The 16,420-nt window shown below is 55.4% G+C and overlaps 1 protein-coding gene and 1 non-coding gene across 2 annotated transcripts; both read left to right on the top strand.

Moving 5' to 3' along the window:
• The first annotated feature begins 12,838 nt into the window (after positions 1–12,838).
• Positions 12,839–14,459, top strand: LOC100280247 (uncharacterized). Its single transcript, NM_001153176.1, is given in 2 exon segments — positions 12,839–13,622; positions 13,745–14,459. Coding segments are annotated over 2 exon segments (912 nt in total). The 5' UTR covers positions 12,839–13,127; the 3' UTR covers positions 14,162–14,459.
• Positions 14,460–15,175: 716 nt separating this feature from the next.
• TRNAL-CAA (transfer RNA leucine (anticodon CAA)) lies at positions 15,176–15,259 on the top strand. Its single transcript has one exon. It is a non-coding gene; the product is annotated as a tRNA-Leu (tRNA).
• Positions 15,260–16,420: the final 1,161 nt, after the last annotated feature.

Raw genomic sequence — 16,420 nt, 5'->3', positions numbered from 1 at the left:
AGATGCTCAAGGAGCCGTGCCCCTATCACCAGGGGCCCGTCAAGCACACCCTTGAGGAGTGCGTCATGCTTCGGCGCCACTTCCACAGAGTCGGGCCACCCGCGGAGGGTGGCAAGGCCCGCGACGACGACAAGAAGGAAGATCACCAAGCAGGAGAGTTCCCCGAGGTCCGCGACTGCTTCATGATCTACGGTGGGCAAGCGGCAGATGCCTCGGCTCGGCACCGCAAGCAAGAGCGCCGGGAGGTCTGTTCGGTGAAGGTGGCGGCGCTAGTCTACCTAGACTGGTCCGACAAGCCCATCACTTTCGACCAAGCCGACCACCCCGACCATGTGCCGAGCCCGGGGAAATACCCGCTTGTCGTCGACCCCGTCATCGGCGACGTCAGGCTCACCAAGGTCCTCATGGACGGAGGCAGCAGCCTCAACATCATCTACGCCGAGACCCTCGGGCTCCTGCGTGTCGATCTGTCCTCTGTCCGGGCAGGCGTTGCGCCCTTCCATGGGATCATTCCCGGGAAGCGCGTCCAGCCCCTCGGACAACTCGACCTTCCCGTCTGCTTCGGAACACCCTCCAACTTCCGAAGGGAGACCCTGACGTTCGAGGTGGTCGGGTTCCGAGGAACCTACCACGCGGTACTGGGAAGACCATGCTACGCGAAGTTCATGGCCGTCCCCAACTACACCTACCTGAAGCTCAAGATGTCGGGCCCCAACGGGGTCATCATCGTCGGCCCCACGTACAAACACGCGTTCGAATGCGACGTGGAGTGCGTGGAGTACACCGAGGCCCTCGCCGAGTCCGAGGCCCTCATCGCCGACCTGGAGAGCCTCTCTAAGGAGGTGCCAGACGTGAAGCGTCATGCCGACAACTTTGAGCCAGCGGAGACGGCTAAGGCCGTCCCCCTCGACCTCAGCGGCGACGCCTCCAAGCAGATCCGGATCGGCTCCGGTCTCGATCCCAAATAGGAAGCAGTGCTCGTCGACTTTCTCCGCGCGAACGCCGACGTCTTCGCGTGGAGTCCCTCGGACATGCCCGACATACCGAGGGATGTCGCCGAGCACTCGCTGGACATCCGAGCCGGAGCCCGACCCGTCAAGCAGCCTCTGCGCCGGTTCGACGAGGAGAAGCGCAGAGCCATAGGCGAGGAGATCCACAAGCTAATGGCGGCAGGGTTCATCAAAGAGGTATTCCACCCGAATGGCTTGCCAACCCTATGCTTGTGAGAAAGAAAGGGGGGAAATGGCGGATGTGTGTAGACTACACTGGTCTGAACAAAGCATGTTCGAAGGTTCCCTACCCTCTGCCTCGCATCGATCAAATCGTGGATTCCACTGCTGGGTGCGAAACCCTGTCTTTCCTCGATGCCTACTCAGGGTATCACCAAATCAGGATGAAAGAGTCCGACCAGCTCGCGACTTCTTTCATCACACCCTTCGACATGTACTGCTATGTCACCATGCCGTTCGGTTTGAGGAATGTGGGTGCGACATACCAGCGGTGCATGAACCATGTGTTCGGCGAACACATTGGCCGCACGGTCGAGGCCTACGTCGATGACATCGTAGTCAAGACGAGGAAAGCCTCCGACCTCCTTTCCGACCTTGAAGTGACATTCCGATGTCTCAAGGCGAAAGGCGTCAAGCTCAATCCCGAGAAGTGTGTCTTCGGGGTGCCCCGAGGCATGCTCTTGGGGTTCATCGTCTCCGAGCGGGGCATCGAAGCCAACCCGGAGAAGATCGCAGCCATCACCAGCATGGGGCCCATCAAGGACTTGAAATGTGTACAGAGGGTCATGGGATGTCTCGCGGCTCTGAGCCGCTTCATCTCACGCCTCGGCGAAAGAGGTCTACCTCTGTACCGCCTCTTAAGGAAGGCCGAGTGCTTCACTTGGACCCCTGAGGCCGAGGAAGCCCTCGGGAACCTGAAGGTGCTCCTTACGAAGGCGCCTATCTTGGTGCCCCCAGCTGCCGAAGAAGCCCTCTTGGTCTACGTCGCCGTGACCACTTAGGTGGTTAGCGCCACGATTGTGGTCGAGAGGCAAGAAGAGGGGCATGCATTGCCCGTTCAGAGGCCAGTCTACTTCGTCAGCGAGGTACTGTCCGAAACCAAGATCCGCTATCCACAAGTCCAGAAGCTGCTGTATGCAGTGATCCTGACACGGCGGAAGCTGCGACACTACTTCGAGTCTCATCCGGTAACTATGGTGTCGTCCTTCCCCCTGGGGGAGATCATCCAGTGCCGAGAGGCCTCAGGTAGAATCGCAAAGTGGGCGGTGGAAATCATGGGCGAAGCAATCTCGTTCGCCCCTCGGAAGGCCATCAAGTCCCAGGTCCTGGCAGACTTCGTGGCCGAATGGGTCGACACCCAGCTACCAACGGCGCCGATCCAACCGGAGCTCTGGACCATGTTCTTCGACGGGTCGTTGATGAAGACAGGAGCCGGCGTAGGCCTACTCTTCATCTCGCCCCTCGGCAGGCACATACGCTATGTGCTACGCCTCCATTTCCCGGCGTCCAACAATGTGGCCGAGTATGAGGCTCTGGTCAACGGGTTGCGAATCGCCATCAAGCTAGGGGTCCGACGCCTCGACGCTCGCGGTGACTCGCAGCTCGTCATCGACCAAGTCATGAAGAACTCCCACTGCCGCGACCCGAAGATGGAGGCCTACTGCGATGAGGTTCGGCGCCTGGAAGTCAAGTTCTACGGGCTCGAGCTCAACCACATCGCTCGGTGCTACAACGAGACTGCAGACGAGCTGGCTAAAATAGCCTCGGGGCGAACAACGGTTCCCCCGGACGTCTTCTCCCGAGATCTGCATCAACCCTCCGTCAAGATCGACGACACGCCCGAGCCTGAGGCACCCTCGGCACAGTCCGAGGCACCCTCGGCTCGGCCCGAGGCACCCTCGGTTCGGCCCGAGGTACCCTCGGCCCCCGAGGGTGAGGCGTTGCACGTCGAGGGGGAGCAAAGCGGGGTCACGCCTGACCAAAACTGGCGGACCCCGTACCTGCAATATCTCCACCAAGGAGAGCTACCCTCCAACCGAGCCGAAGCTCGGCGGGTGGCCGGCGCGCCAAGTCGTTCGTCCTGCTGGGAGATGAGAAGGACTCTACCACCGCAGCCCCTCCGGCATCCTCCAGCGATGCATCTCCATCGCTGAAGGTCAGGAACTCCTGCGAGAGATACACTCGGGGGCTTGCGGCCATCACGCAGTGCCTCGAGCCCTTGTCGGGAATGCCTTCCGACAAGGCTTCTACTGGCCCACGGCGGTGGCCGACGCCACTAAAATTGTCCGCGCCTGCGAAGGGTGTCAGTTCTACGCAAGGCAGACCCACCTGCCCGCTCAGGCTCTGCAGACGATACCCATCACCTGGCCTTTTGCTGTATGGGGTCTGGACCTCGTCGGCCCCTTGCAGAAGGCACCCGGGGGCTACTCGCACCTGTTGGTCGCCATCGACAAATTCTCCAAGTGGATCGAGGTCCGACCCCTAAACAACATCAGGTCCGAGCAGGCGGTGGCGTTCTTCACCAACATCATCCATCGATTCGGGGTCCCGAACTCCATCATCACCGACAACGGCACCCAGTTCACCGGCAGAAAGTTCCTGGACTTCTGCGAGGATCACCACATTCGGGTGGACTGGGCCGCCGTAGCTCACCCCATGTCAAATGGGCAAGTAGAGCGTGCCAACGACATGATTCTACAAGGGCTCAAGCCTCGGATCTACAACGACCTCAACAAGTTCGGCAAGCGATGGATGAAGGAACTCCCCTTGGTGGTTTGGAGCCTGAGGACAACACCGAGCCGAGCCACGGGCTTCACGCCGTTCTTTCTAGTCTGTGGGGCCGAGGCCATCTTGCCCACGGACTTAGAATACGGTTCCCCGAGGACGAGGGCCTACACTGACCAAAGCAACCAAGCTAGCCGAGAGGACTCGTTGGACCAGCTGGAGGAGGCCCGGGACAAGGGCTTACTACACTCGACGCGGTACCAGCAGTCCCTGCGACGCTACCACGCCCGAGGGGTCCGGTCCCGAGACCTCCAGGTGGGCGACCTGGTGCTTCGGCTACGGCAAGACGCCCGGGGACGGCACAAGCTCACGCCCCCCTGGGAGGGGTCGTTCGTCATCGCTAAAGTTCTGAAGCCCGCAACGTACAAGCTGGCCAACAGTCAAGGCGAGGTCTACAGCAACGCTTGGAACATCCAACAGCTACGTCGCTTCTACCCTTAAGATGTTTTCAAGTTGTTCATATACCTCGCTCCCACGCAAAGTTTAGTCATCAAGGAAGGGTCGGCCTCGCCTCGGCAAAGCCCGACCCTCCCTCGGGGGCTAAAAGGGGGAACCCCCTCTGCGTCGAATTTTTTCCTCGAAAAAAGATCCCTTCTGCCAGAATGTCTTTCGTGCTTTTTGACTACTTCGAAAGTGGATCCTGAAAACGTCGGAGTACACGTAAGCAGCCAAGGCTGACCGAGCCGAGGGACTCCTACGCCTCCGGGATACGGATACCTCACTCATCACCTTCTGCGATAAGTAACTCACGTTCGGATAAGTGATTCCGCGGACCGAACAAGTCTTCACGTTCGGAAGCTCTTCTGCCAGAGCGATTCTTCGAGCCTTCTTGACTGCATCGGTGACAGAACCCCATGGATGGGTAAGAGTGCGCGTAAGCGGCAAGGCTGACCGAGCCGAGGGACTCCTACGCCTCCGGGATACAGATACCTCACTCATCACCTTCCGTGAGAAGCAACTCTCGCTCGCACAAACAATTCTGTTACCAACAAAAAAGTCCGAGTACTCGAAGCAAGAGGAAAAGAGACACAGCTTCACAACACGGCGAGGGTGTGTTTTGGCCTCGGCGGCCGTAGGAAACACACGCTACAAGACGATCCGATCCTACAGGCTCGGATCTTGACGCTTGAAGGGAGCAGCAGCACCCTCGGCGTCGACAACACCTTCGGCGAAGTCCGACCCAGCCTCGGACGGCGACGTGGTCCGAAGACCTCCGCTCTGAAGGACGGCGTCATCACCAAGCCTGGGCCGTCGCCGCCAGGGTCTTCTCCGGGAATCCGGCCCGAGCAGGCGGCTCAGCCGGTCACCCCGGGGCCTCGGCCAGCTGTCCCCCGAGGACATCAGCCCGACCTGAGGCCTCGGCAGGTCAATTCCGGCGTCGGTCCCGCTAACGGACGACCCGGCCAGGCTCCAGCCGACCAGGTCTTCTTTTCGAGCCAACTCCGCCTCTGTTCGCGCTGACACCGCTACCCCTAGCCTCGGCTCGTCAAAGAGCGGCCGAGGGGTTCCTTTAACTAAGCAAGGGAAGCCTCGGACAACAAGGCTGACCGAGCCGAGGGACTCCTACGCCTCCGGGATACGGATACCTCACTCGTCACCCTTACACGGGGCGACTCACGCTTGGTGAAGCGGTTCAGACAACCAACAGGCGAGTCTTAGTGCTCGAAAATGAGGAAAAAACACGGCTCTGTGCCGAAATTACATACACGTTCAGGCCTCGACAGCCACAATGAACAAAAACACTGGCATTCAAAGTGCCATTACAAACGGAACTCCGGTTCCACCTCCGCAGGTACGAGCAACCCCACTCGATGGGGGGGGGCCTGCGGAGCAACAGAAGACCGATGAATGGCGTGCTGTCACCCGCTCTGGTAGCGGCGACGACGACGACTTCTGCTCCGGGGGGCCAAACAGCGGCAACGATGACCTCAGGGCGGATGCTGCTGCCAGGAGGCCCCCGCCCATGCCCAAACTCGTGAGGCAAGGATGGGCAGAAGGCCGTAGAGTTGGAGGTCGGTCCGTGGGCGGCCCTGGCTATCTCGTCGGCGGAAGAACCTCTTCCAGCTGCCGTGGCAGAAACCGACGCCGAGAGCGGCTCCGAAGCCACTCGCGTCCGAGAGCCAGGCACGCGGCAGCCGCCAGCGCCACAGACAACAACCGCCCTTCCCCCCGATCACTGAGGGAAGGAGCGGGCCGCCGCCCACGCAGGGGCCGACCCCAACTCGGCACACTCCCCTCCCTAGCCCTGGTGATGAAAATCCTTGAGGCTGAGGGAGGGGCGGAGGCCGCGGCCCGGTTTGCTTTCCCCCACCGTCGAACTGGAGGTCACCATCTTGGGTGACCGCCGGTGGAGGGGTGCAATCGGGCTGCATGATGAAAATCCTTGAAGCCGAACGACGGCTGAGAGGTACCAACTCCCGCGGAGTTGCGTTCCCCCAACGACAAGGCGGAAATACGGCGGGCATCCCCCATCCGGGGGCTTGGAAGGTGGAAGGACACGATGCATAAGGGAGCGCGAAGACATGGTCGCCTTCCAAGGGGGTCACCCTCCTTTTAAAGGCGACTCTCCCTACTTGCGTCCCCAGCCGTCGCGGGCTGAGTCTTCTCCAACACGCTCCAAGGTCTTCCCCTACGGCGCGGGGGCTGGGTCCCACACGTCATGCAAGCCGGCTCAGAGCAGAGGAAGCCAAACCGCCGTGCGCGGTGCATACAACCGCCCAGCGGTTACAAGCGACTGCACTTTTGCCCAGACCAGCGGGCGAAAGGGCGGGCAGCCATGCAGGCGGCATGCAACCGCGCCAAGTGGGCACACTTCTCCGACTCCCAACACGCCCGACATGGAGACCCAGGCCTACGCGTCATGCGACCGGCGCGCCGAATGCTTCGTGCATACAGCTGCACCGCCACTTGCGCCACCACCGCGCCTCCTCGACTGCGGAACCAATACCGCGACTCGAGGCGACCCAGCGCACGACCCAGCAGCGCCAGCCTGGCGCGACGGTCAATACGGCGAAAAACGGGCCGGCAGTAATGGCGGTGGCAGGCGGGCAGGAGCAGCTGTCACGTCGTCAGCCCAGCCTACGTCCCATCCAGGGGCGACGAGAGAACCCTCTCTCACGGCGTGAAGACAACGCGCCCGTGTTCCGTTCCTCGAACGGCTCGCGCACGCGCAACGGTCGCCCCGCCAACCACTCGCCCCGTCGCATTAACTCCGCGGCGGGACAGGCGGCGCCTCTGGCAGGAGAAGCGGGCGACGCTTCGCCTTCGCCATAATGACCGCGTCAAAAAAAAAGGTACGCCGCGTCGTTCGATTTCGTATCCTTTTCCTTTTTTCCTCTTTCTCTCTCTTGCAACAGGGACCGAGAAAGGGGGATACCACGAAAGGGATCCTTCCCCGTGAAGGAACCAGGCTCCGAGCCTCCCTACTGATCAGAGGTTCGAAGGCTGGCCCCTCAGAAGGGTTCGACAGCCGCCTCAGATCGCGTGGGCTCTACACCCACTACTGGTCAGAGGTTCGAAGGCCGGCCCCTCGGAAGGGTTCCACGGCCCCCTCAGGCTACTCGGGCTCCACGCCCACTACTGATCAGGGGTTCGAAGGCTGGCCCCCGAAGGGTTCACAACCGCCTCAGACACAGAGCGAGGGATGACCATGGGTATGTTCGATACATAACCAAGGCTCGGGCTGCGCTCCCGAGGTACCCTAGGACATTTCCGAGACCAGCGGGAACGATCTTGTAACGGAATCCCATCGGAGGGAGGCATCGAGCCCTCGGACCCCCGTCGCCAGGGGACCGGGTCCGGCAGATCACCCGCAGGTACTTTTGGGCGTGCCTCTGGGCCCCTAGCCGACCCCTAACGAACGGGGCACAGACGTCCACTCGGATTACCCGCTTGCAGCTCACCGGAGACACCATGTTCGGCGCCCATCGAGGGCAACATGGCGCTTTCCCCCCTCCTCCTTGCGGAAAGGCGACGCAGGGGCGTATGTAAAAAAGTCGAGTCTGTCCCTGATCGCCCTCTCGCCCTGTGCAGAGGCTCGGGGGCTGCTCTCGCAAACCCGGCTCCGGCCGAACCGTTGACAGCGTCAACATACCAGCCCGAGAACTTGGGACCCGACCGTACACCCGAGCTACGGCCAGCTCGCATGAGGGACGACCAGACCAGCCGAAGCATTACGCGAGGCATTAAGACCTCGGAGGAGTGAAACCACTCCTCCGAGGCCTCGGGGGCTACACCCGGTGGGTGCGCTCGCGCGCACCCACCGGAACAAAACGCAACCGAGAAAGGCTGGTCCCCTTGCAAAAAAGTGCGACGAAAGCCTCCAAGCGAGTGCTAACACTCCCTTCGAGGCTCGGGGGCTACTGTCGGGGACCATAATTAGGGGTACCCTCAAGGCACTTAATTCTCAGCTGGTAACCCCCATCAGCATAAAGCTGCAAAGGCCTGATGGGTGCGATTAAGTCAGATCAGTCCATTCGAGGGACTCGATCACGCCTCGCCCGAGCCTAGCCTCGGACAAGGGTAGCCGACCCCGGAGGATTTCCGTCTCGCCCGAGGCCCCCCTCCCGCGGCGAACATATTTCCGGCTCGCCTGAGGCCCTGTCTTCGCCAAGAAGCAACCCTGACCAAATCGCCGCACCGACCGACCAAATCGCAGGAGCATTTAATGCAAAGGCGACCTGACACCTTTATCCTGACGCGCGCCCCCCAGCCGACAGAGCCAAAGTGACCGCCGTCACTTCGCCGCTCCACTGACCGGCCTGACAGAAAGACAGCGCCACCTGCGCCGCTCCGGCTGCGGTGCCACTTGACAGAGTGAGGCTGACAGGCAGTCAGGCCCGGCCGCAGGCACCATAGGAAGCTCCGCTTCGCCCGACCCAGGGCTCAGACTCGGGCTAAGCCCCGGAAGACGGTGAACTCCGCTCTGCCCGACCCAGGGCTCGGACTCGGGCTAAGCCCCGGAAGACAGCGAACTCCGCTCCGCCCGACCCAGGGCTCGGACTCGGGCTAAGCCCCGGAAGACGGCGAACTCCGCTTCGCCCGACCCAGGGCTCGGACTCGGGCTAAGTCCCGGAAGACGACGAACTCCGCTCCGCCCGACCCAGGGCTCGGACTCGGGCTCAGCCCCATAAGACGGCGAACTCCGCTCCGCCCGACCCAGGGCTCGGACTCGGGCTAAGCCCCGGAAGACGGCGAACTCCGCTCCGCCCGACCCAGGGCTCGGACTTGGGCTAAGTCCCGGAAGACGACGAACTCCGCTCCGCCCGACCCAGGGCTCGGACTCGGGCTCAGCCCCAGAAGACAACGAACTCCGCTTCGCCCGACCCCAGGGCTCGGACTCCGCCCTGGCCTTAGCCGACGGTCTCCGCCTCGCCCGAACCAGGGGCTCGGACTCGACCTCGGCCACGGAAGACAGACTCGACCTCGGCTTCGGAGGAGCTTCCACATCGCCCAACCTAGGGCGCAGACCAGCCACGTCAACAGAAGGCGCCATCATCACCCTACCCCAAGTTGACTCGGGCCATGGGGAACAAGACCGGCGCCCCATCTAGCTCGCTCCGCCAGATAGGCAATGATGGCGCCCCGCATACTCTGTGACGACAGCTGCTCTCAGCCCCCTTATGGAAGCAAGAGGACGTCAGCAAGGACTCAACAGCTCCGACAGCTTTCCCTCCGCCAGGCTCCAGCACTCCTCCGACGGCCATGACATCACACCAGCTGGGTGCCAAAATCTCTTCGGCTGCCACGACGGCATGTACTTAGGGCGCTAGCTCTCCTCCGCTAGACACGTAGCACTCTGCTATACCCCCCATTGTACATCTGGATCCTCTCCTTACGCCTATAAAAGGAAGGACCAGGGCCCTCTTAGAGAGGCTTGGCCGCGCGGGGACGAGGACGAGACAGGCGCTCGCTTGAAGCCGCTCGCTCCCTCTCCCGCGTGGACGCTTGTAATCCCCTACTGCAAGCGCACCCGACCTGGGCGCGGGACGAACACGAAGGCCGCGGGATTTCCACCTCTCTCACGCCTGTCTTCGGCCACCTCACTTCCCCCCTTCACGCTCGGCCTCGCGTCGACCCATCTGGGCTGGGGCACGTGGCGACATTCACTCGTCGGCTTAGGGACCCCCGGTGTCGAAACGCCGACAGATGGAGAAATCAGATTAAAGGATAGAGTATGTTTGGTTGCCTGACCCAAAATAAAACACAGACATGAAGAAAACCAAGAGCAAGGAAAACAAAGCAGTAAGTCAACCTCCCATGAGTGGTCATCAGTCAAACATATTTCATCACATGCAAAATTCACAAAATGAGCAAGGAAAACAAAGCAACAAGTCATACTCCCTTGATTGATCATCATAATAAAACATATCATCATAGGCAAGTAAAGGCAACAGTTCAGTATAAAATCATCACAGACCGGTAGAAAAGTCTCAGAATTATTAATTATCATCCACCGTTCCAGATTAAGTGTCATAGGCATAGAGGAAAGTATTAGGCGTAGATCAAAGTATTACACATAGAGCAAGGTATTAGGCATCATAGGCATAAGACTAGTCTGCTCAAATCTTTGCAAGGTGCTACCTTAGCCAAAGCACACAGTGTTTAGGCTCCTTCTTCACAAAGCCATCACCTTGCCTTTTGTTGTGCAATATGTAGGTAAGGCAAGTAATTAAGTCCTCATCAGTGAAACCTGGAATACTCATGCAAATTTGATACAAATCAGGGTGGACATATGTGGTCTGGACTACAACAGGTGCTTGGACAGCTTCAGCCAATTTGTTCACAGCTCCAGTAAGTCCTGTCATAATCCCCAGCTCTTCATCACTGAGTCTCCTTTTCTTTCCATATGATCCATAGGAACTACCAGCACCATCACCACTATGAGAAGGGCTGGCACCAGCAGAACCAGAAGCAGTAGTACCAACAAGACATGGTTTTTCAGATGCACCAGCACCTTCAGTGATGTTCAAGATGGTGCTAAGGGGCTCATTTGAGGCCATGGCATACCTGCCAGGAGCCTACCCAGCTCCAAATATAATTTGCATCTGCACATAGTTTTCAATTGGCACATTGAGGAATTCAGCATCTTTTGGGTTGTCTTTTGTATGGCCCAGCAGGTGTTCATCATCAAGGATGATTGTGAATATATTCTCATCCCAATGAGCACCGCTTAGGTCCTTGAGCCTACAAACCCTGATCCATTTTTGACGCCACTTCCTCAAATGATTGTAGACCTGGGTGCCTGTGACTTCTTGGCCACTGAATTCAATCAGTGCCTTGGCAACAGAGTTGACATGGACCTCCTTAAACCCTTTATCCGTTAAAGTTTAGTTAAGCACATCACTGAAAAATTCAGGTTATTAAGGTATACTATGCAGGTAGAACATATGTAAAACATGGCAAAACATATACTTAACTAAACAGATAGTTCAGTTAACAAGCAATTAACAAGCAGATATATACTTAACAAGCATAAAATCATGTATAAAATTTAGTACATCACAAATAAGCATGTACTTAACTAAACATAAAATCATGACATCATTATTTTACAAATAAGCACATTATTTATTAAGTCATAACTCTCTTCTTTTTAAGTTCAGTTAAGTCAAGAATAATTAGCACATATTTTTATACTATGCAGGTAGTTCAGTTAAGTCATAACTCTCTTCTTTTATAAACTGAAAATCAGGTTGTTCATCAAGCATGTCACTGCATAATAAGACCATGACAACAATGAGCACTGACCATGTACACAACAATGACAATAAGTTAGGAATAAGGACATAACATCATTTTACAAACTGAACATGTCATTGCATAATAGAGAAAGGGTCCAGACTCAACATATCATTGCATAATAAGACCATGACAACAATCAGCACTGACCATGTACACAACAATAACAAAAATTAGCACTACACAATCAGGCCAACAACTAAACACAACAGGAAGAGGCCACACAATATAAAAGTCAAGAAATAGAGGAGTATGAGTGGCCTGTGTATGAGGTAAAGACTGATATGTGTATGAGGTATTAGCGAATCTAGGTCAGGCAGCAGATCTAGGTCAGGCAACAGATCTTGGTTAGGGGTAGATGGACCTTGCAACAAGACTGAAGGGTTAGTATAATCGAAGCAAAAAATACAAGAAAATGTTAAAGAACAACAGATCTAGATGGGGGACAAACCTGAGAAGATGAAGATGCGATTGTTGCTGCGGTGAGCTGATCGAGCTGAGAGCCGATCGAGGTCGTAGGAGAGAGATCCTTGCAAAAAAAGAAATCAATCGTCCAAATCATTCGCCAGGTCCGGGCGAGCTCATCCACCGGGTCGAGAGAGAGAGAGAGAGCACGATGGTAGACGAGAGAGAGGCGAGAGCCACAGCTGCGACTGCGAGTGAGAAACCCTAGTGTTGTCGGCTGCGGTTGAGAGAGACGAGAGCCGCAGCTGCGGCTGCTAGTGAAACCATAGCGTCGTTGGGGCGACTGAGAGAGACGAGAGAGAGAGGCGAGAGTGGGAACCGAAGTTGGCTACGACTGAGAGAGACGAGTGAATCGAAGTCGGGCCAGGCCGGTCAGGGAACCCAAAAACTCGCGTTTCGTTTCAGCCAGGCCACATAATTGTATGGGGCTCGCCTCAGCCAGGCTCCCAGACTGGACCAGACAACCAAACATATCCATACTGTATGAAACGGGCCTAGTCGTGGGTTGGGCCAGGCAACCAAACACATCCATATTATGGCTTGTTCAGTTCACTCTCAATCCATGTGGAATTGTGGATTGAGTGAGATTGAGTCGGTTTAAATCCATAGCAAGTCAAAATCCGTCTCTATTCGGTCCAATACATTTCAATTCATATGGATTAGAAATAACCCAACAAGTCCTTAAATGGGTGTTACACATGCCCATAAACATGTTATACGTAGTACTGTACTCTCAAAATTACCGTAGCTTACATAATTTCCCGTACACAGGAAAGTGAAACACAGCATGGTTCTCATTTATCTCTCGGTCAAGCTTTCGTCGACATCAGCATCCACCATAGCGGCCGACCGCCACACCCAACCATCGCGGCCCCTGCCCCTTCCCCGTTCGTCCCCTTCCCCTGGCCGCCGCCGCCCCCAATCCCACCTCCTCGCGCTCGCCCCCCTCCCTTTGACCCCACCCGCTCCCGAGAAGCTTCGTCGCCTTGACTCTCTATTTATCCCCCGATCGCCAAGAACAACTCCACTCCGCTCCCCCATTTTTTTCTCACCTCCCGTGGCAGCAGCCGGCCAACACCCGCACCGCAGTCCACAGCAAGAACCAAGCCACAGCGAAGAAAAGATCCAATGGTGATGGCGCCGGCGGCGGCGCAGCAGCAGCGGCGCCGCGACGCGGAGGCGGAGCTGAACCTGCCCCCGGGCTTCCGGTTCCACCCGACGGACGAGGAGCTGGTGGCGCACTACCTCTGCGCGCGCGCCGCGGGTCGCCGCCCCCCGGTGTCCATCATCGCCGAGGTCGACCTCTACCGCTTCGACCCCTGGGACCTGCCCGAGCGCGCCCTCTTCGGCCGCCGCGAGTGGTACTTCTTCACGCCGCGGGACCGCAAGTACCCCAATGGCTCCCGCCCCAACCGCGCCGCCGGGTCGGGGTACTGGAAGGCCACGGGAGCGGACAAGCCCGTGGAGCACGGTGGCAGGACGGTCGGCGTCAAGAAGGCGCTCGTGTTCTACCACGGCAAGCCGCCGCGCGGGGTCAAGACGGAGTGGATCATGCACGAGTACCGCCTCGCCGACGCCGGCGCCCGCGCCCGCGCCAGGAAGCCCGGCACCGGCACGCTCAGGGTAAGCGGCGAGCACCTCGCAGTCTCGCGCCGAATTTTCTTCCTTGGTTTCATCTCCTCGTTATAAGGAATCACCACCGGCCACCGGGATGCTGACGCGCTGTTCGATCGACTCTCCTGCAGTTGGATGACTGGGTGCTCTGCCGGCTGTACAACAAGAAGAACGAGTGGGAGAAGACGCAGCAGCAGCAGGAGAAGAAGCAGAATCAGAAGCAAATGGAGTCGGAGGCCTCGCTCTCGCACTCCCACTCAGACACGCGGACGCCGGAGTCGGAGATCGACGACGACCCGTTCCCGGAGCTGGCCTCGCTGCCGGCACTCGACGACATGATGGGCCCAGCAGCAGCAGCGCCTGCCGGCGCCATCTTGCCCAAGGAGGAGGTGGAAGACTTGGGCGGCCTCGGCGGCGACGACTGGCTCGCGGGCATCAACCTCGACGACCTGCAGATCCCGGGCGAGGCCGACTTTTATGGCTCCATGCTCGTGTCGCCGATGGCCGCCAAGATGGAGCAGGACGCCGCCGGCTTCCCGTTCTTCTGAGACCTTCTGCGCAACGCAAACTGTGTATAGTTCAGATTTCTTCAGGATTCGGAGAAAAAAACAGTTCTGCTGATATCTGGTTGTAGTGGTTTAGTGCACAAGCAGCAGTATGCCGGTCAGTTAAGATTGAAGTCCATTGTAGTTCATCACCACTTGAGCTGTGACTGTGATAAGTGACAGCATTCTTTCATTTCTGGTCTGCTAATTCTTCAATGGTCAGAATATAGTTTGTGGCCTTCCCAGAGTGGTCACACCACTGTGGAGCCTTGAGATGGAGTAAATTTTTTCTTCAAGGTTTACGGTTTACCTCTTTAAAATATCTTAGTACTGTTTCTATTTGGTGGTTCAGATGGCTACTTCCTCAGTTTTAAATTGACGTTTTTTTTATTTTTAGATATCATGTTTGATTTTGTTTTATTCAGTTTTTTTAAATAATAAAACAAGCAACTCAGTATATCAGTCTCTGAAGAATCTTCGTTTAGTCATCGCAAGGCATCTTTCAGATAAGTATAAAGAAGACCGCGGCATTTAGATATTCCTTAGCCTTGATGGACAAACTATGTCAGTAGCATTGTGTATCTATCAAGTTTTTCTCACCCTATTCGCTTTAACTCTACCTGTTTCTACATTATTTTGTTTCTATAAATTACAGTTACAACATTACAAACAACTGACTTAATCCAAAGCGAACAATCCGACGTAGACTACTCGTGCAAACAGTTAAAAGATTTGTTACTAAAGCTTCACGCTAAAATTATGGACGATGAGACAACAATAATAAATTGAAGGACTGTAAGTACTTAGTCTGCATCGTTTAATAGTTTGTAGTAGATTTTAGTGATCAGAAGCTGAAATAAGCAGGGTCTATGTCTTATGTGCGTGTATGTATGGATAGTAACTGTTGATCACTACCTTGCACGTCCGCGTTGCGGCTGCCCTCAGATGGATAGACATTCACTTGTGCTTTTGTTAAATATTGTATTAAAATGCCTATACTTAAAATTAGATATCAAAGTCAGGATGGCCGAGTGGTCTAAGGCGCCAGACTCAAGTTCTGGTCCTCTAACAAGGGCGTGGGTTCAAATCCCACTTCTGACATTTTTTTCTTTTTAAACTTGTCTTTTTTATTTTTTTTGTTTTTACTTTTCAAATTACTCTTTCCTATTCTCTTCCCCCTTTTTAAATTCTTCCATTTTCATATTTTCTTTTTTAAAATCGTTTTTGGGTCCATCCCATGTTTATGTGGGTCCATTTTAAAAAAAATTTCTTTCCTTTTTTCTTTTTAGAATCCTTTCTGGGTCTATATGGCTACTTAAGTCATCTCATGTTTCTATTTAAACAAGATTCATTGTCTACTTAAACAAGATTCACTTGGGATGGGATAGTATATATGGCTACTTAAGTCATATCATGCTTCTATTTCACAGTGAGATCGTGCTTCTGTTTTTTTTAAAAAGATAGTATGCACACTTTATCAACGATAACGTAGAAACATTTACTGCTTAATTTTAAAATCATAGATATTTTTTACAAAAGAATCGTTTCTGGGTCCCATGTTTCATGTTTCCATTTTACACTGAGACCGCCACACAGATTAAAAAAGACAATGGACGATAGCATTGAAACTTTTACTGCTCGAACTAATTAACGATGTTTTCATTGCTTTAGCAATCATACACAAAGAGAGAACCTGCTGCTAAGTGTTTAACGCTGAGATTGTACAAGTTCCCTAAAACTATCTCCACTAGCTTACCTATCTTCATCCCCATATTGAAACTTTATTCTGCGAACAGTGCTGTCTACAGACTACAGTGTAAAACAATGTTTTGTGTAACCATATAGGTAATTTGCTGGATGGCCTAAGGCCATGTTCGTTTCATCCATAAACCATGGGGATTGAGAAAGATTGAAATGGATTGAGCAGGATTTTAGCGTGTAGAGGATTTAATCCCCTCAATCCCTATAGATTTATAGAAAACAAACATACCTTAAGTCTTGTTCGCTTAGAGGTGCATCATAGAGGATCGAAGGGTATTGTTGAACACACTTTTGGGTAGTCGGACCGTCCGCGGTCTGGACGGTCCACGCATGCGCAGATTCAATTACGGTTCCTCGTTTCTTGCGGGATTAGTTCGGGAACCGACATGTATTAGGTTCAGATCTCCCCCATTATATAGATGAAGGGGTACGACCGATTGAACCCCCACAATTGATCCAATCAATTCTATTTATCATTTTTACCTTATGCATTAGGAGTGG

The sequence above is a fragment of the Zea mays genome, chromosome 2 (genome assembly GCF_902167145.1).
Source record: "Zea mays cultivar B73 chromosome 2, Zm-B73-REFERENCE-NAM-5.0, whole genome shotgun sequence".
NCBI lineage: Eukaryota > Viridiplantae > Streptophyta > Magnoliopsida > Poales > Poaceae > Zea > Zea mays.
The sequence above is the reverse complement of the archived record's forward strand: the minus strand, read 5'-3'. Positions and strand labels throughout refer to the sequence as shown.